The sequence below is a fragment of the Helicoverpa armigera genome, chromosome 14 (assembly GCF_030705265.1).
Source record: "Helicoverpa armigera isolate CAAS_96S chromosome 14, ASM3070526v1, whole genome shotgun sequence".
Taxonomy (NCBI): domain Eukaryota; kingdom Metazoa; phylum Arthropoda; class Insecta; order Lepidoptera; family Noctuidae; genus Helicoverpa; species Helicoverpa armigera.
Window position 1 is genome coordinate 8,980,590 of NC_087133.1, and position 22,385 is coordinate 9,002,974.

The 22,385-nt window shown below is 36.9% G+C and overlaps 1 protein-coding gene across 3 annotated transcripts in view; it reads left to right on the forward strand.

Annotated features, from left to right (window-relative positions):
- The window catches only part of LOC110373296 (peripheral plasma membrane protein CASK), a 216,472-nt gene that overhangs the window by 1,802 nt on the left and 192,285 nt on the right, over nt 1-22,385 (forward strand). For 2 of the 3 annotated variants that reach the window (XM_064037739.1, XM_064037740.1), the window contains exons 2-11: nt 1,558-1,670; nt 1,917-2,022; nt 2,130-2,207; nt 2,495-2,676; nt 3,924-3,992; nt 5,668-5,843; nt 6,355-6,477; nt 6,885-7,059; nt 7,657-7,778; nt 8,741-8,938. In XM_064037739.1, coding sequence (XP_063893809.1) covers nt 1,558-1,670; nt 1,917-2,022; nt 2,130-2,207; nt 2,495-2,676; nt 3,924-3,992; nt 5,668-5,843; nt 6,355-6,477; nt 6,885-7,059; nt 7,657-7,778; nt 8,741-8,938 — 1,342 coding nt within the window. The remainder of the gene's footprint in view (nt 1-1,557; nt 1,671-1,916; nt 2,023-2,129; nt 2,208-2,494; nt 2,677-3,923; nt 3,993-5,667; nt 5,844-6,354; nt 6,478-6,884; nt 7,060-7,656; nt 7,779-8,740; nt 8,939-22,385) is intronic. The other variant, XM_064037741.1, reaches the window with a different exon arrangement.

Below are 22,385 nucleotides of genomic sequence, written 5' to 3' on the forward strand. Positions count from 1 at the left end.
TTGGCTGCAATTTAAGTTTGACAATGTTACAAAATGATGTAGCTCCGTTTAATAATTGTCTTTATAGATTAGAAGTAAAGGGTTGCCCGGGTAACTGGGTTGAGGAGGTCAGACAGGCAGTGAATATGTTACATGTTATATGATTGCCTATTAAGACAGCTATGGAATTACCTACTATGTGAATTTTCCTGGGAAATGTAGCTCAATGTTGATATAATTTTATGTTTACCTTCATGAAGATAAAGCAGTGAAAGGAAAATTGTTTACTTAACAATTCACTTGACACTTGTTAGATTGGACATGCTTGTTTTCACAATGATATTATGACTAATCACAATCTAAACTTCTACAGTAATATAATAAAGAGGAAACATTTTTTGTTTGATTAATTGTTTGTACTCTAAAGGCTCCGAAAATATTAAACCAATTTCAAATTTCTTTCACTGTTGGTAAGATAGATAGATAGATAGTATTAGGTACACCAATTTTACATTTTTGATCTTAAACTAGGTAGTAGGTAAGCTAAACTCTTCCCGACAAACATAGGCAATATTTGATAAGGGTTCATGCTGTAGCTTTCACGGGACGCAAGTGAAACCACATGAAACCAGCTAGTAATACATAAATCCAAATGCTTATCAGGATGCTACTGTTATTATCATTAGCTGTTCTTCAATAGCTGTATTTGAGTCATTAGAAATAAACAATTTATATTATAACAATGTCATTACAATAACAAACCTATTGTACAGTATCATTGTTGCTTTATAATTGATTGTTTTGTAAGAACTGTATGAAGGTTACAGTAATCAATAGGATCAACTTGAATTCCATATTGCTTTTAAGTCAAGACATTTTACAGTATTTAAAATAACATTATATGTATACTCAATACTGTTTGTCTCTATTTCTTAATTGCAATAATCTGCCTAGCCTTTTCTCATATGATTAGGGTTGGCATCTAGTCAAAACAAATGTTGTTTGTGATGTTGTTTTACATAGAGAGATTGACCATCTGACCTAAACACATTTACCTTTGCAAAGTTTTGGTTAGAAAGAAAAAGCAATTTATGTGTCAGAAAGATATAATAAGTAGTTACAACAGGTGTTTTAGGGTTGGCAGAGTAATATGCAATCTACCAAATGGACAATCCGTCTTACCATACAATATTATATAGGTTGTTCCAGTAACTCAGTTGAGAAGATCAGGTATGTATGTAAAAACTGGACTCAGCTGCATCCAGTAAAACTGCAGGACAGGCTCAATATAGTTGGCAAAAGGGTAGACTGACTGTACCAATCGCTATATGTAGCTGAGAATTATGGCTTTTTTTGTGGGAAATCATCAAATGATTCCTCCCTCTGTGGGTTAGCAGCGTTAGGGAGTCTCAGACTCTTACTGACTAAAGCCCTTCATGCTCTTTCGTAGGCCTTTTATGTCTTTTCTGTAACAATGCAGCGACCCCGGCAGGCCTGGGCCCTGCTTAACCCCCGCTGGGGAGAATAGTAGTACCTCCAATTCCATTTCATAAAGCCATATCATTGAATTGTTTCAAGGGGCCCATTCAGTCTGGTGCGTCGCTGTGTGCACCGGCAGACTGGTCAACAGTTTGCAGTCAAGATTGTTGATGTGGCCCGCTTTACAGCCAGTCCTGGACTTAGTACTGCAGGTGAGTTGTTGCAGATGTGGTTAAATAATTTTTAGAAGCACAGGTTATTCGATATTTAACATCCAATCCTGATCTGATAAATTAATAATCATATTATTATAAGGACAATTCATAAGCAGTTTTGATTTGAGACATGAGTTAGGTTTAAAATTATAGAAGGAAAATGTATGTGATACAGTCAAATCTGGGCATCTGGGAATTTCATTAATTCTTTACTCTGGTTGATAGTTCTATCTGATTTTCCAGATTTGAAACGTGAAGCAACAATATGTCACATGCTCAAGCATCCTCATATTGTGGAGCTCTTGGAGACATACAGCTCCGAGGGCATGCTCTACATGGTCTTTGAATAGTGAGTTTGAACTTTAACTACATATATTGGCTTAAGGTTGCATTTTGAATGTTAATGCAATGGTTCTATGTGAATGGTGGAATTAATTGATTGTGTAATATTTTCAGTATGGATGGCTCTGATCTCTGCTTTGAAGTTGTACGCAGAGCCACCGCCGGATTTGTCTATAGCGAAGCTGTTGCATGGTAAGTTGCCTAACTCCCTTAATTTCTGTAACTAGAAAAATCCGGTTATTTGACGCTAAGTAGCATGAGTGGCGGAAGATTATTTTGATTCTTTGATGGCAATGAGAATAATTTATCATGAGTTCAATGGTCCATACCTGTTGTTTGCCTATTACAGCATAGATAGACATAATGACCAATGTAAACAATTACCAAAAAGAAAATATTCTATTATTGAAACCGGATCTTAAATCAATAAAACCTTTGGTCAAGGGCCAAAAATTATGATTTTTTAAATTATTTTCCAGCCATTACATGCGCCAGATTCTGGAAGCTCTTCGCTATTGCCACGAGAATGACATCGTTCACCGCGATGTCAGACCTCATTGCGTTTTACTGGCTGGTCGCGATAACTGCGCTCCTGTCAAACTGGGAGGGTTCGGGGTAGCTGCTCAACTGCCTACTCCGACTGCCCATCGTGCACCACCCGGTATGAAACTTTTGGAATAATGTAGTGTATTGTATATTTATGTAGGTACTTACAGTTCATGAGACAAGAAAAAAAATGACAGTCAAGTGCAAACGCCAGCAGGTCAACCTACCCGTCCGTCATATCGAACATTAAGCTTCCACTATTGTGATAAGGTGGCAAATCTTTTGAAGAAATTTGATAGATTGAAGTAGGTTAGTTGGTACAAAGACACTGCTTAAGAAGTCTCTTCCAGTAAGCCTGGTATGGGAAAGTTAGAATACAAAGACATGTAGACAATATCAAAGTTAGTTAAAAGAATATACATTATTTTAAAGGAATATTGGCTGAAAATCTGCTACGCTTCAGCGCGAGCAATGAATTTCATGATCTGATTCATTTTTATGACAGTAATATTGTTAGATGGGTTATTATTTAGAAATCGAATTATATAGCTGACTATTAAAAAATACTTTAGTTCGTCACGATGTCATCATCATTATAACCCGTAGCCATTTTCTTATTAAGGCCTACGTTTAGCAGTAAATCAAGTTCTTAGATCATCAACAATCTTGATTTTGGCACTTGGTGGTCAAATAGGTATGGTGTATCTCTCGAAAATACTGATCATATTGACCTTTTTACTTTATGACGCGTGGTCGTGTGCTTCTAATATCAAAATTAGGTAAAAAGTAGGATCCTAAAACCCTGAAAAGTGTAGGAAAATTTTTCGGCAAAATTTTGCTCCCTACTTTAGGAAAGTTTACTTTTCCTTGTCGGGTTTTCAAGGATAAACAAACTCCGTACAGTGAAGCACGATTTAAAAGTTTTATACGCTGTATTTTGTACGCGATAGTCCGTGAAAATCCCTTGTTGACAATAGTTTAAGTCAGGTAATAAGGTTTCGGTACGTGTGTTGCCGATGCGGCCCAATGGCTTAGCTATGGCTTAGCTTAGAATTTTAAAATGTTGTCGTGGGAAATATTTAGAGCAAGCATTATGATTTTTTATTTGTTGTTAAGATTTTAGTAGCACCTGCAACGTGTTCTGAAGCCTTAACTTAAACTCTCTTATAGTTTAATCTATGAGAATTGGATGAACCAAAATATTAGTGTATTGTTTTTTTGTTTTACATAGTGAATGTTTATCAGTATTTAAAATTTTCATAGTTTAATTACGACACAAAATACATATTTACTTATTTTTCCTCTCTAGTTTTTCGTATTATTTTATCTACCAAATTGATGACAGTAGGTTGTATTATACAGAACTGGTGATGGACACTCGCCCGCTAATGGGCCCAATGGGCCAAGCGTATCTCAAATCAGACGAGTACGGTAAGACGAGACCGAAAGTGCCCTAATGCATGGACATGTGCCTCTGCCATCAGCACTGTCTTCATATCATCGCAGATTAGTATGGTGTTTGGCTTTTTGTACAATGTGCGATATTAGTTTTCAAATATTTGTCAGTAAAATAAAAATCTGCTATGATAACCTACTTTAAAAATAATGGTATTATTAAATCTGACAGTCAACTTTTCAGTTAATTAGTTGTTGCGAGAGAAGAGTCCCCTACAATTTTTTATCAGTCCTCAAAGGTATGGATCCAACCGCTGATTACCTAAAGTTCTTTGGTTTGGACCTTTCTACGACTTGTAAGAATAAATTGATTCTTGCATTGATCCTTTTTTGGCGTGAAATATAAAGATAGGATATAAGTTACGACTCAAATGAGATAAGAGTCCATAAAATCCTCCAGTATCCCTTGGATATTCCTTGGATATTGTAAAGCACTAGTACTCATCTGAATCCGGTTAGACTGGAAGCCGACCCCAACATAGTTTGGGAAAAGGCTCGGAAGATGGATGGATCCCTTGGATATTGCTTGGCAAAAGTAATCTCGCGCATTGTAGTAAACAAGCCAGCACCTTCTAATTTTGTGATAACACCATGTGTCTTGTACGACAGACATGTCGCTTTCGATCACAGTATTAACCGATTTTACGTATTGGCACACTCTTGTTCATAACACAATATCTCATCATCGTTCCCTGTTCTAGCATTGATGTTGTCGACCCGTAATTTATAATTAATACAAACAATAGGACTCTTGTCGTAAAATCGTGCTGATGAAAATAAGGCTTTATATACCACTTTCACGTAGTTTGTGCTAGTACAACGTGACAAATGACGTCACAATTCCCTATAATATCCTTGCTTAACACACTAGCTTAAAGTAGTAAGCAGTGATAAAAATAAAATTAAATGTACATTTTATATTATAAATGCGAATTAACAAAAGTATTAAATTATGAATAAACACGCTGTCATATAATTTATGCACAAAATCCTGTATAAAAATCATCGACGCAGTTGTCACGAAAATGTATAAATTATTGTAATGGTAATCGTTTATTTCTGACATACTTTCTGGTGTCGGCTAATTTATGTGTCTTAATTTTTTGGTAAAAACTTGCTGCTGCGATCTTTAGTTTATTTTCAATTTATTTTATCCATTCTGTTAAGTATAATATATTATTTTGCAATTACAAAATTATATTTGTTAACATTTGAAACATAAATAAGAGTAAAATATTTAAGTATGTACTTATTGTTACACAAAAAACCTTAGATTTCACACCCTACTGTCATCTTATTTCGCAGTTGCAAGTTAATTTCTCAAAGTAAAAACATATGTTAAAGACTTTTATGTTACTAAATTGTTATCATTCTATGTGCCTAATTGTGAATCTAATATAAATTATGTATGTATTACATGTCATACAGGCTATGTTCAAAGCGGTAGGTTATTTCATAATCTGTTGATACCCAAAATATCCTTAAAAATAACTAAAAGATCTTACTGTTTTTTTTTTCCTATAATGATTATCACCCTTAGAAAAGTGGTTAAATAACGTATTTTTATGTTGATTGACCATAAAATCAACGGTATCACCAGATTGCAACCATACAACCAAAAATCCAAAACTTAACCCTTCCAATGTTATAGGTCGCATCGGAACTCCCCACTACATGGCTCCGGAGGTTGTGTCCAGCCAGCTGTACGGCAAGCCCGTCGATGTATGGGCGGCTGGCATATTGCTGCATGTCCTACTGGTGGGGTATCTGCCCTTCACTGGGACTAGGGAGCGGCTGTTTGAGGCTATCTGCCGTGGGCGTTTGAGGGTAAGTCGATTTCAAATTTCGTATGTATTAGTCCATATTTGTAATGGAAATAGTGTTTGGCATAGCATCATTTCGATATAGAAAAAGTAACATTATTTTAATCATAATTATGTGTACATTCCGTGAGAAAAGGTACCCTATGGGTTGTGTGCTTGTTGAGTCATTCAAAGTTTGCTTAGTCGACAGAAACAATGTCGTAAGTACCAACGCCCAAAAGGTAGATTTTAGCGTGGACTGACATGTACACTGGTATTTGGCACACTATGTTATTTGTTTTGAAAACAGAATGTGTTATTTACAGCAACGCTCTTAGAATTGGTTTCGTACGTTGTTCCTAGAGGGTGCTTGTTTTACGATCAATATTCAAAATAAGCGCCACCTAGCTACAATTTATGTAACTAGGTTTTAAGAAAATTTATGACAGATGGCGTTACATGCATATACTCAATATTTCAATGTATTTACGTTGTTTTATTATTGTATTAAACACTATTTGTTTATTTTTTGATAGTTTGATGCACCTCTTTGGGATGACGTCAGCGATGCCGCCAAGGATTTGGTTCAGCGCATGTTGACTGTTGACCACACTCAGAGAATCAACATTCAAGAAGTACTTAATCATCGCTGGATAAGGGTACGTTTTTGATTATTAATTTAATGTGTGTTTGTCCTAACCGGTCACCTTGTTCTGAGAAAATGAAGTAGGTGATGAGTTCCAAAAGTATTTTAGAGTTGCTAATTCTAGTTAATCACGACACATTCTTATTTGGAACTGTTCCGTCGGGATCTATATACGTCGACTTCATTGTACCTAAATAAAAAATATAACTAGATATCTTCATATGTTAAGCTGGCACAACCTAACAAACAGACATATAACTCGCCTAAGCGGAAATCACGCGTCCCACAGAATTAACGGTACACGACACAATTAAAATGCGGTAGTCGCGTCATTTCAGCTTTGACGAGTACTACATTGTTAGGCATTTAAAAAAATAGTTTAAGCGCAAATCATCTAAGTATAATATCCATGTTCCCCAGGACCGCGAAAAACAAAACCGCATCCATCTCGCGGGGACCGTCGAAGAGTTAAAGAAGTTCAACAGCCGCCGTCGTCTCCGCGCCGCTACCCTCGCCGCGGCCGCCGCTGATGATGAGGAAGATGAAGAACAACCGGCTCGACGCGCTGTCATGTTGGAAGAGGCTAATGCTGCTGGTAAGATAGTTTTGTAGCTAGCACATACTTGGATAGTAGAAGGAAGACTTGAATTCAATAGACGATGTTGACATGATACGTTGATTGATGATGAGAAAGAATAACTGGCTCGAAGTCTATGATTTATTATATTGCTTATGTAATAAGCTATGCATACAAAACTCGATAAAGTGTACTTTCAATGTGTAACGAAATGTCATATATCGACAACGCTGCCATCTATACAGGTGCCAAGTAGGCTGTCAGCCAGTATCTTGAAGTAATGAGGGCGCCATGTGACTGAACACTGAATATTGTAGTTTACTGAAATTGCCACAAGGGGCGCCTATTTAAAACTGAAGTTACAGCCATCTAGTCGATTATTTGCGAAACTTCTGAGAAGTAAACCTCTTTGGAAAAAGGTGGATGATTTCAGGAAATATATTAAATATCTACATAATTTCAGTCCATTTATACTTACTCTTGTTATCGGCTGAATGAAATGAGTATTAGGGTAACGCTGGTATTCCTAAAATAAGTATTAAAACCCAGTAACCCAGTTTATAGTGATAATATTAGGACTATTAGGTAATTTCTAACAAAATTTGTTTGTTACAGCTGTGAATCTCATCGTGGAATCTTTGGACGACGTGTCGGTGCTTCAAGATGGGCCCATGGTGATGGATCCTGATTTATTCCACAGCGTACTTGATGATCTGCAACTAAGAGCTCTTTTAGAGGTAAGTTAGCTAGATCTGCTTTTTAAAAAAAATTCAATCACCTTGAAACTAGGGGCCAGACCTTGAAAAGACCTTGAAAAAGGTTTTAGGCTTATCTGTATCGCTGAAAATTCACATAAATTCACACACTTTCACGTTTATCAAATTAAGGAAGATACAAGAGGGAGTACATTGGGGTAGTACATACCCGAGGAAGTATTTTGGGGGTAACGGAGTACATAGATGCAGTACATAAGCAAGTAAATAATGAAGTATAATGAGAAAGTACATAAGGTGGTTAGTGTGTAGCAAAGGGTGTGCAAGGCTTTTGGGACTTAGAAAATTTTTCATAAAAAATGAAAATTTCTGAAAATGTCTAGTTTTTCATTTCTATCGTATAGAATACTTAAAAATAAGCCAAAAACTATCTGGGCACCTTTTGCCTAGGACCAACGGTTCACCTGAAAATGAGCACTGAAGGTCATTGTAAACAAAGGCAAAGTCGACGGAGCCCCGCTGCGCGGGGCTCCTACTTCTGGGTGGTTTAAAAAAAAATAACCACGAAGGGGATGGCGGGGTCTGCAAGACCCCGCCATCCTCAACCTGTCCGAGTCGGGGTTGCCCTAAGTCGAGGTTGCCAGTCGACGGAGCCCCGCTACGCGGGGCTCCTTGGTCCTAGACAAAAAGTGCCCAGATGGTTTTCGTCTTATTTTTAGGTATTCTATACGATAGAAATGAAAAACTAGACATTTTCAGAAATTTTCATTTTTTATGAAAAATTTTCTAAGTTCCAAAAGCCTTGCACACCCTTTGCTACACTCCAACCCATAAGGTGACTACATAGGTATCGGAGAATTTAGGGAGAGTACTCAAGGAACTATTTATGGGTAGTGAAGGAGTGTTTAAGCGAGTAATAAGCTACTAAGTAAGGGAGGCGAACATTGCTTAAGTATATTTCTAACCAAAAAAACCTCTCCCACCAGATCTACGACCGCATAGCCAGCACAGTAGTAGTGACAAGCGGTCGGGCCCCCGCCGCAGAAGGCAGGCAGCGTTGCCGACAAGCGCTAGAGGCCGCCACGCGACTGCGCCACGCCGGGCCGGGGCCAGCCGCCGCGACACCGGCCACGGCGTCCGCTATACACGAGATCAGGAGGCTGCTGGCTCTTCCACATATTAAGGTTAGTTTTACTAATCTATTTATAAGTAAAGATATGTTTTGGAAGCGAGCTGCCGACGGCAATTGCAGTCCACGTGCAGCCACATCCACTGAATGAAATCGGCCGATTATCTGAGGGCGACTGCACCTGTCAGGGCTGCGATATTGTCCGAAAGAGTTACCGCGACCCTGGTACATAAAAGACCTACGAAGGAACACAATGGATTTTTGTCAGTAAAAGTCTGACTCTCTCACCGCTGCTAACCCACAGCGGGAGGGGTCATATGATGCAAGTGCAGCTGCTGCTTCGATCCAAAACGAATTTGATGTAAATTCATACAAACCAGTAGTGTGATGGCGGCACGTGCTACTGTCGACCGGCCGTAGCAGTCCACAGCTCGCTTCCAAGTTCCTTTAGTTTTAATTTGAGCCTCCATGAGTACAATCTCTTATACGAAGAAGCCAATTTACGCGAAGGCGGCAAACAAGTAATGATACCTCACTCATGCATTTACAATCAAATCGATGTAAAACACAAATTTGTGTGTGTGTGTTTACGCTGACACACACTATGTGTATACTTCGCAATGAGCATGCTCTTCTATACAGCGTGTTACCATTTCATTGTCTAGGGAAAAGAGTTTGAGTGTTTTCATTTAATTACAAAGTACTTTTAGCTTGCCACATTAAATTCCTATACACGACTCTTCAAGATGGACCCTACAAATCACGCATACTTGTTTAGTTACAATGTACTCTTACAAGGGTCGGATAACACAAAAAATATTCTTCAAAAATGTAGGTACGAAACATTACTTGAATAACAGCACAAAAGGGAAGTGAGACTTACATACCACCTCGGAATAACCGATAAATACCTTCACACAGCCCACGCTTTACCTTCGCATCACGTTCACCGCAAAATCGCTGTACAGAAGCAAGCAATTTTATCGACCTTACGTATATTTACAAAATATTTCATTCCCTTGCAAAAGTTTTATTAGAGCATACGTGATACGAATATACAAGAAGGTTTTATTCAAACAAAATTCAATATCCATATCGTTGGTTGTTTATAACTTGAGGGCATAAACAAGGAGCCTCGGAGGTAACTATCCGCACTAGTTGATAGAGTTGTCTTTCTTTGTCGATAAACTTGATACAGTGGTTTGTTCGAAAGTTTTATTCGGTTCCAGGTTTTGAAATTGAATGTCTTGCTTTTGGAAAGTCGATTTGTTTTGTGTCTTATGTTGCGGATATAAAATTTGTGCATTCGCGTATGCCAAATAATGATATTTAGTTTGAACTTTTTTATAAGTAGTGCATATTAATTTAATTTAGCGAGAATGCCTTTTTTGACATGGTTAGAATATAAACCCTTATTAATGAAACGGTATGTTATTATATTGTGCCAAACAGTTACGTTGTGTTAAGCAAGCCTAACATCAAAAAAATCGTATGCAAACGTACTTCAATATCTCAAAGAAGTAATGTAGAAATAACAAATATTATAGGTAGAAGTTACACGTAAAATACGAACATACACATGAGGAACCTATATTAAATCATACGAACGGTATACCTAGCGATATTTACCCGGCCTTGTAAAAGTTTCATAAAATGCGCCTCGTACCTCGTCATCTGCATGTTTTAGTGGGGTCACCACTAAATCTCACAATGACGGACAAGTTTCATGGGTGTCTTGCTTTATTTATTCACGAGGAAACTACGAATAGGAAATGCATCGTACGAGATTGGAGGGAAGTAGTTTATGTTTATTTTTAGGGTTCTGTATTTATAGTTTTGTCCCTTTAGGGTGTTATGTCGTATTTTCAATGATGTTATGGGACGGTTAAGATTCGAAGCACGTTTGACGGTTTTTCGCTGTCAGGGGGAGTGTCTTTTCTAATGCTAATTTACTGTCAAGGAATGACAAGAACTTCTTGTAAAGGCAAACATACATAAGCTTATTATATAACAATGAAAAGTATGTACAAAGAGACTTAGCTCACCTGCTACCTCGTGACCTAGCAAGGGTACGGAAAGAATGACTTTTGTTACAATGGTTTTCTTTTAATGTTTTTTTTTCTATTGTTGAGCTGCAAACCTTACCGCAACTACATATTCTTCTTAGATACTACAGAAACTAGGAAATAAGTCCTACTAAGTACGAAACTCACATTACCTATACGTTCTGTCTTGTAGCATTGTCGAACGAACTTGTAAACATATTCTCGTACAAAATATAACGAAACAAACCCAGTGCTGTGTTCTTCAAAATTCATGGTGGCACGACTACTACTGAAATGTAGATAAAGTCTAGCTCGTGGCACTGAATCTAAATATTGGTTCCTTTTTCTTTGTTGTGATAAAAGAACGTCATAAAATTTTACACCGCCTCCGATACCTGTGAGATATTGGATAATTTGCACGAAATCTATCGAGTATACTTTAAAACTTTGGTCCTTTACGAGTTTCGTCTACGTTTCGCCTTCATTATAAGGAGTGTTTGTGTTTTAAGGGAATTGAAAACGTTCCTTGAATAGACTGTCTCTTAATAGAATATTCGGTTGAATATCTGAAATTGTATTTAGATTTTATGCTTCTGTTTGTTTGGTTAAATTGAAAAATATGCTTTTTTATTCAGTGGCTTTATCTGATAAACACAATAGGAATCTTTTTCGCAGTGCAAAACAATACGTCAGATAATACGACACTATTTTACTGAACCAGGAAATTGGCTCGTAATTAGGGCTGCCATCCGTCCGGGTTTCCCCGGATTTGTCCTCGTTTGGAGGCCGTCCGGGGGCCGTCCGGGCGGGGTTTCAAGAAGTGTCCGGGGAAAACCCGGACATTTTTCATAGGGCCATCTTAACCTATGGTGCCTGGGTATGCGAATTACCCGGGCGCCTAATAATGCAGAAGTCGAAGTGTCCCAAAACTCCAAAATTTTCGCGCTCGCTTCGCTCGCGGCTTCTTTTCTTGACACATTTTTTTTTACGTTTAGCTACTTTAATATCCCAATATTCAAAAAATTTTGCGCTCGCTTCGCTTGCGGCTTCTTCACTTTGCGGATTTTTTTATTATACAAGTTTAGGTGCTTTAGTGACCCAAAACTCAAAAAATTTCGCGCTCGCTGCGCTCGCGGCGACTTCACTTTACAGTTGTTTGTATTTTTCGATTTTTTTTGTCTAACCTATCAAGAAGGTAACTCCTAGTTTCCATATGAGCTTTCTTAATTATGACCTTCGAAATACATTAAGTCACAATCTTTCAATACTAGGTACTACATGAGCTAGAGACGGCCCTGACTTTTCATGTAAGGAAGGACCTCATTGAATTTAAGTAATATGGTAATATTAAAAATTAGATCTTGTTTTGTTAAACAAAAAAATCGGACTCGTCCGGGGAAAAAATGCGATTTACGCCAAATGTCCGGGTTTTTTTAAATATTTGTCCGGGTTTGGCGAAATTCGAAATGGCAGCCCTACTCGTAATAAATAGAAGTGTAACGTAATATTCAATTTCCGTCGAAACAGTTTAATAAAGAGATTGTACTCAACTGGCGCATGATCCGAGCACTCTCGTCGTGTTTTTCTTTATTTTGTGCTGCGATTTTCCATTGACACCTCTATGCACTTACGGTCCCTTTGATACGCTCCCTCATCCGAATGGCGCCTTTGCGCCTCTTACAGCTTAGTACACTCGTATCAGTCTAGATTTTATTGTGTAAAAGAGTATGTTTCCCCTGTGGCCGGTGTAACACGAAAAGCGAGAGGTATTTGCCTAGATTTGGATTTATAGTTCTAAAAAGGATTTTGCAGCGCAACTGAAGAGATACGACCGTTGAATACGTTTTTGATCCTCAATTTAGCTTTGTCCGAGAATTTGTTGCTGCATCTAGTAGACTGCTTTACTTAGAAATGGTTTCTCCGAAATAAATTCTAAACTAAGAAAAATCAAGAGATTTTGTGGTTTATTTATAGTATGTAATAAAAATTTGCTCACAAGGCGTGGCACAGCTGAACGCTATCTAACCATCTCGTAAACTCGAGCGTAGTAAAAGTGTGAAGTTTTCAGATTATAATAATGTTTTACTTGTTCTTCTTTGCTCAACTAAAATTGTACGTCACACAAGAATTTTCCGTCCATTTTCCGTGTACGTTATAAGTAGGTAATGGTTCAATAAAGTTAGCAAATAACGTTAGTTTCCTTAATCAGAGGATCATAAGGAAATATTTTAATTAAATACAATGCTCGTGAAAGACCCTTACTGAAAATTAATATGTGTATAACGAGAAAAACCTCTTAAATAAAAAGATTTTCTTTATTCGTTTCCTTATTATAGTAGCATTAATTACTCCTTAACCCAATTTAGTCGCTTACAAAAATGTAATATAAAATAAAATCTAAAAGGCAATAAGAGAAAAAACAACAAACAAAGAGAAAGTATTTTTGGACTTACATCAAAATGTCCAAGTTGGTCCGAATTCCTTCTTGTTCCGAGTTAGTCCCCCGATCTTTGTAGTGGACAGAGAAAATACAGGGCTATATTCAATGGTTGTACATATGGAATCTATTCTGTGTGCAGGTAAAGCTCCCTCAATCCTCCTTTGATAAAGTACCCAAATATATTACAGTGATATAATGTAATGTTACTACATTATCTGTGCCGTGTTGTAAAGCAGATGTTCGCGCCGAATGGTTCATTGAATTGAAATACAATACGCGAACCAAATAATATTCAAGTTTATCATTTATATGGATACCCTTCATTCGTTCCGCCTAATTTATGGGTACTAAAAGGTATTTACGTGATCGACTAGACAGCGTGAATTTGCAAACTGTTATATATTTGCCCTTTTTTGACAATTTTGCAAGGAATGAAGATTCACGCAAATCGAATAGTACTGGAATATACTTCGTAAATTCAAGACACCAACTTACATTGACATGCAAATGTAGCATTGAAATTCAATAAACTGAATATGTGAGCAATGCTCTCCTGGTTACACAAATAGGTTGTATTCGTGTCATAAAAAATAGTCGTGAACTATGAACACAACCCTTCCTGTCTCCACGTACCCCCGAAACTTAACACGTTATTAATGAATACTGCACTCGTCGCCCGCAAATATAATTTATCTCGGCGAAACTTTCCAAAGTGTCAACCCTATTTCATTTAATGAATGGGATCAAGTTTGGGAGCCTTATCATTTCATATTATTAAATGTTTACTCCCCCGTGTTTCAGCCATTTTGTGTGATGTTAGAACTGTACTCGAACAAGCGATTGGAAGTTTGAACTGCTTTTAGTATTGATGTCTTTGGGACCGTATTACTGGTGATATATTTTGTTTATTATTTGTAAGGACAAGGGAGCTTATTGCCCGTTCAAAGTATGTAGGTACGTGACCCGAGACTTTGGCTAGCGCACAAGCAGTCAGCAAAAAATGCTGCAGTCTCGTACTCTCAAACAAATAGCACAGTTCCAGTTTTCCTTAACCTAGTTCTTTCCGGAAAAATTAATGGGGCGTGTTTGTAGGTTTTTGTGGGAATTGAAAGGCGGCCAACAAGCTTTCGGAACGTTGGCTTTGAATAAGGTAATCATCCAATTTTCAAATGAAAGTAATCATATTATTCGTAACTGAGCACAGCATAATTTGTTTTGGCTGCTAAACATTTACTATTTGATTTATATCCTCCGAACGGAAACACATTTTCTCTCTGTATAAATATGTTACGAGGCAGAATCTTCCTTTGCATTCTCGAACTGTTTAAAGTTTGTCATATCGGGCTCTCGACGAAAGAATAGTCGGGATAATGTTAAAAAATTCCAAGTAGCATCTGGCTGTAACACGTTCATGAGAAATATTTCTTGAAGTACGTCATATGCTGGATTCTCATGTCTCCGTTGCATTAAAGTAGCTGCTTGATATATGTGCCGGGTACGTCCAACTGCTAAACCGCGTTTTTATTGTTTACAATTTCAGTTTTGCGGCTACGTGAGGTCGTGTGTGAAATGGTGGGGTCATATTTCCGCTTGTTAGAATGTGTTTTTATTATTATTGCCAGGATGTGGCTTGGTTTGCTTTTGAAAAGTAAGCATTTTATTTTTGTATATCCCGTGTATTTCGATAAATATAATAAACACTCATAATATGTAAGAAATAAGAAGTATTGATCCCACAAAAATAGGGTGCTACAATACCCATTACGAATTCCTCTCACTGCCACTAGTCCATTTACTTCGAGACAAGTATTGACAGAGTTTATCTGTTAATGATGGAATGCCAACAGTTCTATTCTGATCACATGTTATTTGGCTTGTTATAAACACTAAATGCATTAGCTATCAAAACGTGATCCGGATCTGTCTGTCAGTGCATTGCTAAAATTATAACTCGATAGTCTACAAACGCTGAAATTATCGTGTTCACTACACTATAATACATGTAGTGTCTTTTGTCCTGTCTCAAATTCAATTTCAGCCACTCATGTTCCTAAGTGATCGTATTTATGAGCGACACAATATATGAGGTTACACGTGCGAGTTGCGGTACGTGCGTCGGATCACATTGTCGGTGGGCGATTCTCTCCAGTCGACTCTTGTTTGATCAGCACTGCCCTTTAATAAGTTACCGCCTGCTTGTCGACCTTTTTGTCGCATTTTTATTACTTTACTCAAGTTAGAAATCATACCTAATTAATTTAAATAACTCTTTGGCAGAATTTAAAAGTATAACCACGTAAGTTTTATCAGTGACGCTAAAAAAAGTTAATTCATCCTCAGAAGTTTATTACAACTGCTTAATATTCAGCCAACATTCACCGTCTCCTAAATTAAGCATAGAACTCTAAACTTTTCCCGGTCATTAAATTTTAAACTTCGAAAAAAAAAGAGCGACTGAGATGAGGCTTATTTTCGTTGGAGATAGGGTGTTTTTTTGCGGAATTAGCGCATAATCCTCACTCTCGTCGGCTCATTAATCAACCGCTAACGACTTTAGATTGTGGGCTCGAAACGGCTGAATGCTGACCTAAGCTCAGATACTGCGTTTGCCTTCGCCTCAAATGCACTCCGAGATTAGTTTGCCAGCTGGAATCGCGCAACTTGAATTGAAAGAGTTTCTTTGTGATGTTGAAATTGTCACTATTCCTTAGCTTACAAAGGGCAGAATAACTCTAAAACGAAAGTTAACTGCTTTGCGGATTGAAGTTTATTTTGGTTAGGTGTGTCCGAGTGTCCGAGGACATAGGAGGAAACAGTTGTTTACCTAACGAATTAAATACACTTCGGTTCCTGTTTAACTCAGTCTACATAGTTATTGAACCAAAATTGATATCTCTATAAAGGAGTCCTTTGCTGAAGTTTTAACCGTAAACTATCTGGACCCTTTCAATAAATTGATTTTAATTTGACTTGTATAACAGAAGCAATAGGAAACTGCCATCTCTCATTTAATTGTTTCCTAACAAACTAAAATCTAATTTTAATTGGATCACAGCCCAGTCATTGTTCCCAAGTAGATGAATTGAAAGGCGATGGAATTTATATTCGATCCTACAGTTAAGCATTGTCTTCGTTAGTATCCGTTACTGATTTGAAGGTTCAAGATTTGGGAGACCTTATTGGATTTTTTATTCGGGGGTATCATTGGATTTCCTTGATTGGAACATAAGATGATTGCTTCTCAAATTCTGTTCTTAGCTTGAAACTTTGGAAGTAGCTTTATAAACCTAGCGTTAATAAGGTTTGGCTTTGAACAACGAATCCTTGACTGGAAATTTCAGATTATGTAGGTGAACTAGTTCTGTTCGCTATTAGGTGTGTTGTTCCGGGAAACGGGTTAATGCGGTGCTTCCTAGGCGATGGGCTCGTATCCTCGTATGTAGGTAGGCTGGCCTATAACTTGTAAATGTAGATTCTACACTTCATCAACACGTAAGTCTATTCTACCCATATGTAAACGCTGCTCCTTGTGTTTCTAAGTTATTACTACCAACACGGTTTATTATTATGTCTTAACCAATGATCTTGAACTATAAAACAGTAACAACAATAAATACGTTGTCATAACTCCCTCCGATGGCTATAACTAGTCGACTGGTTTTTGTGTAATAAAAGGAAAATAGCACGAAGTAGCTCCGGTTATAGCTAGTCTTCAATAATACAGCGTCGTTAAATAAGAAGCCTTGTTCGCGGTACATGTCGGCAGTGGGAGCTAGATTTGGCATGATAAATGTGGGCTACGAGACTCTATACAAAGGCAATTTCAATGGTCATACATCAGACTTTGAGACTTTTAGCGACAATGACATCACGTTTGCAAGCTTTGTTGGTGATACGAACTTCGTTTTAATTGCAAAGGAAATTCGTCCAACAAGGAACAATTTGCATGAGGTTCTCGTTAAACGCAGGGGCGGTAATGAAGTGCCTAAAGCAGACGCACGCTTTTCATACAGATATAATAAATAGTAAATCATAGTAGATGGAGCAGGCCGAGAGTTCAGCACTATAATTTGGGATCATAATAGAAGTTCTGATGTACTGTTATTCGTAAGTAGGGAAATAGGTTTTCGGAAAAAGAACGTAAAACTGTCAAAAAGTTTTCCAACAACGCTATTTATAGGTACTAAGATAGCATCAGGTAGATTGCCAGCCAAATATACATACAAACTGTGGCAGAATCGCCATTAAAATGTTTTGTTTGATGTTGGTGATTATCGGTATTGTTTGTGTTATTCATTTTCATTATGTAATTAAAAGTCGTGGTGGCCTAGTGGGCAAAGAACCAACCTCTCGAGTATGAGGGCGCGGGTTCGAATCCAGGTCAGGCAAGTACCAATGCAACTTTTCTAAGTTTGTATGTACTTTCTAAGTATATCTTAGACACCAGTGGCTAATAAAAAGGTGAAGGAAAACATCTTGAGGAAACCTGGACTATATAGTCTGAAATCACCAACCCGCATTGAGCAAGCGTGGTGATTAATGCTCAATCCTTCTCCGTGTGAGAGGAGGCCTGTGCCCAGCAGTGGGACGATAAATAGGCTGTAACTAACTACTAATTAATGATACAACTGCTGCTGCATGACAGTTTTGAAAATGTTTAAAGTTCAACTAGCATTTTGTACTTATTTAGGTCAAGTTCAGGTTTTACTGATTAATGACTTTTTGTTTGTTAATTACTTTATAACTTCTATGTATTTGACGTGATGACCTCTGCAAATTAGGTCGGGTGTCTGAAACATGCACGACCTTAGCCTGGCATGTTTTAATATTTTTTCTTTTATCATTCGTGAATAAAGGTTCCGTGTTCTCCGTCTGTGTTGATATCTTGATTCTGCATACCCAATCTACTTCCCAGAAATTCCTTTTGGCAATTTTCTTTGGTTGGATGATTGTGATATCCCTTATCTCTTTTGCCGAAAACATAATTTCATGAAAGAAGGTTCCTCACAATCGGCAATATCTCATTTAACATGCAAATCGGATTTGAATTTTCTTAAAACAAAATAAATCCACAAGTAAATAGGCTTCGTTATGCGTAATACAATATTTGCGTAAGATGACGAAAGCAGAATCGAAAAGCAATTTTCTTCAAAAGAATCAATACGTAAGCTTTGAAATACCAACTCGAAAGAAAGTTTAAACAACAGCAAAGAATCTGAAGTAATCACGGCTTTTCGCGTGCAGTGAATAATTTAACTACCTATAACCAAGAAAAGACGGAGGAACATGTAGTGGTATTAATATGTGGGAGCATTGTTCCTCAACAAGACACTAACTAGATTCACCATGATAAATGTACTGCACGAGATACGCGCCGACCGCTAACAAGATTAACGTTGATTAACCGAACAATATGAACTGGGTCGGGGGAAAATTCAATTTTTAAAGTTGCCACCTATACGGTTAGTGGAGGACCCGTTGAATTAGATAGTGTAGCGCTCGTGGACTATTAGTGTTAGACAGTTTCTAGCCATGAAAGTTGGAGGACGAATGTGTCTCACAGAACGTGATATGCTAACTTTTTTATTGTATTTAAAATTGGTAATGATGTTCGTTTCTTTGATAAAAATAATCATATTGAAAATGCTGATACAGAATGAATTTTGTAATATGTGCTGAGGTACATGAGAAAACAGATTTATCTTTGTCTTTAAATGCATTGCAGTGTAAATAATTTGTCAGCATTTTAAGACAGCCCATTTCTAAATTGAAACTTTGATCCCGAACATGTTTATCTCCAACTATCAATTTGAACAAACTACTATAAATTTTAAAGTTCTTTTGTCGATATATAGTCACGTGTCACAAACAGGAAAGCTTGTATAATCCCGTACAAAAGTTGCGATCGTTAATCGGATTCACTTGTTACGTTCAGATTTTTGCTGATTATACACGAACGGGATTTAACTTTTGCTAATAAGTTTTATATTCAGTTATTGACTTTGTTTATTGCTCAGTAGTTGTTTGGATTGAATTTTATTTGATTAATAAACTAACAGTTTTAGGTGAATTATTAGTTTTTTGTTTGACGTATTTTTTTTGGTTCTTGGAAAATAGTTTTATTTTCTGCTCATTTATTACACTGCGAGTAGAGCAAGCTTCAATTATCCAAAAATGTGTGTTCTCTACTCCAGTGTTTTTAGTAGCGTAGAAAAAAAGCAATTAAAATAATACGTTTTTACCATAGAACTTTTGCGTTATAATACTTTGAACGTCATTCATGAAGCGTAAAAATGGCTTAACATAACGTTGATTGGTAATGTAAAGCCTGCTCTTTCAATTCCTTTGTTCACATGACCCCTTTGAAAACTGAGCTTTCATACGTAAAATTTTAATTACTAAGAACTAGAAAGGTCTCAAAGAGAATAATCTCGTAATTGAACTGTGAAAATAATTCCGCGTGCCGTGACTTTTATGCAGTACTTTCCGGTACCTTTTTAATCCGGGCTGATATATTCATTTAAAATCTTGGGTATATTTTGATAAAAAACTTTTGTAATTAGGTACCCATGTAATGCTATCTAGGTAAAGATATCACACTTAAAAACCATATGTACTTACATAAATTAAAATGAATATGTATGTAGGTATTGATTTTCAATTTTCAAGTATAACTGAAGTTAACTGCTTCTTAGAAATATTAAAAACGAATCCTCATACTCCGACTACGCTACATTTGAAAATATTCAAGCGAAAAAAATGGTACTTCCTACCGTTCTGGTTGAAATCTGAAAATCCTAGCGTATGAAGCTTAACACACGGACGAGTAAATCGATTGGAAAACATTACGAGTTACCCTTTTCACAAGTTTCGCACACCTTCTTATGCTTGAAGAAAAATAGTGTTACTTTGTCTTTGTTTCCGTTTTTGTTTTAGGAGAGGCCATAAAACTTTACCAACTAAACACTTTCGGTAACATATTTCTACTACTTACCACGTTCTTCAACAGTCTTACCTTTTGAGGTTCTACTGCTAATGATGTGAATCTTAATTATTTCAATATGTCTCAAATGTGCGCCTTTTTATCACAGGATGTGTTAGCGGATCCTATTACCATAGCCTCAATCATCTGTCACCTAAGATTGACGAACGTTACAATCTGATTGGAATCCCATGTCTCATTTACTACTGCATTATTAACCTCACCTGATTTGGGAACAAAAGCTGTCATCAAAGGTCTCGGTAGACAATCGCTGGAGGTATTGAGTTGGTGTTAGCATAATTATATTAACGATCAATTAGCCGAACAAGCGCCGAGCCCGTTAGATGGCACAATACAGAACAATAACGTTGAGAACGTAGACTACTAATCTAAGACGTTCATAGAAGAATACAGATTTAGTAAAATTATAAAAAAAATTTAAACGTAAATTCGGTACCTAATATAAAACATTGTATGCCTCGTCGGTATAATTAGCAGAGCGATATGTTTGAATAATAAATGTGACTTTGTTGTTGAATATTTTGATTAACATCATAGCTTAATTTCTGTCTCGATTTCAGCTGCGAATTAAATTAACCTGAATACTCGCTACGCTATATTGTTTGGACGAATATTCTATCAGCGGATATCGATATTAATATAAGGTTTTCGACAACGTTCTCGCTCGGGTTACTTACAAAATATTAGGTATTACCATAAAACAGGCTCGCAGTTGCCAATATAACGTTATTAGCTTTATATCAGGGATCCCCGACTCTTCCTTTGACACGGGATTATGGGCGTGTGAAGAGCAAATATAACTAAGCCATCTTTATTGATTCTCTAATACTCCTTCATATTTTCGTCAAAAGCATGTTCGGTAAGTAAACGAAACCAAATCTTGAGGTAAATTCCCTTCCACATCTCGCCGTTAAGTAAAAGCACCTACTCATCTTTCATGATATAATTAGCTGATTGTGGTGTAATGTAACTACACCGAACCTAATCTTTTTGATATTTCAGAATGAGGTTAATTAGAATTTGAACGTAATCTTAATAATAACACTCAATTTTCCTTTATAGATTTAAACGAAAATTGGCGTTCCTTTGATGTGGTTTTTCTTTAGCTGGTTCCTTTTCCTGGAGTAAAAAAGTAAATACTCTACTTACCTTTATTTCAGTGAAACATTTTATTATCTTTAATGTCGGCAATATGTTAATTTTGGTTGAGATTCAGGAAATCGGAGCATGGCAGTCGTTCAATGGGAAATATATTTTTTTCAATGAATGGGCAAAGATAGAATGGCACACATTTTGCTTGACGGCCATATAGCAAATTTTTAGATGACAAAGTAAATATTTTTGATTTAATTACTCAAGGTTTGCTAAAAAAGCTCACACAAGCGTATACATTTTATTAAGGTCTACAAACTCAACAAACTGTAGGTATATTTCCGCTTCCTACTTTATTATCTCCAAGTTTAACGTAATTTGAATGTAATTACACTCGTGAAAAGGTCTCTTAAGTAGATTGTAAGGTTTAATTATTTAGAGGAAATTAATTTCCATAGAATTTTACTCACATCTTTCTCAGATTGTTGTGATGTCGGTAGTAAATAGTAAAGTATAAAAATTTGCTTCTTAACGGTTCGTTTTATTTCAACATTTAAAAAACTGAATCAATTTATCTGCATGTTGATTAAAATCAACTTCGAAGCCCAATTAATTGCAGCCTTTTGTAAGTTACCAGTCTTTTTAATATCTGCAGTATATTCATTATACGATCATAGCCAGCGGGCTCTTCTTTGCGGCGTGAAAAGCTGCTTTTGCGCCCAAAGCGCCACGGAGCATCCCGAATGTGTTCAGTCCCAACTAAAAAATATTGCGCCGCAAAGTATAAAGGGCGTAGAAAAACAGCGCAATGAAACATGCTTAGAGGATTTCTTTCTGCAGTAATGCCGGTCCATTCAGAAGTTCTTTTCTCTTTTTGGAAAGTTTTATGTCCGGCCGAGTGGACAGTTTTGAGGTTTCATTT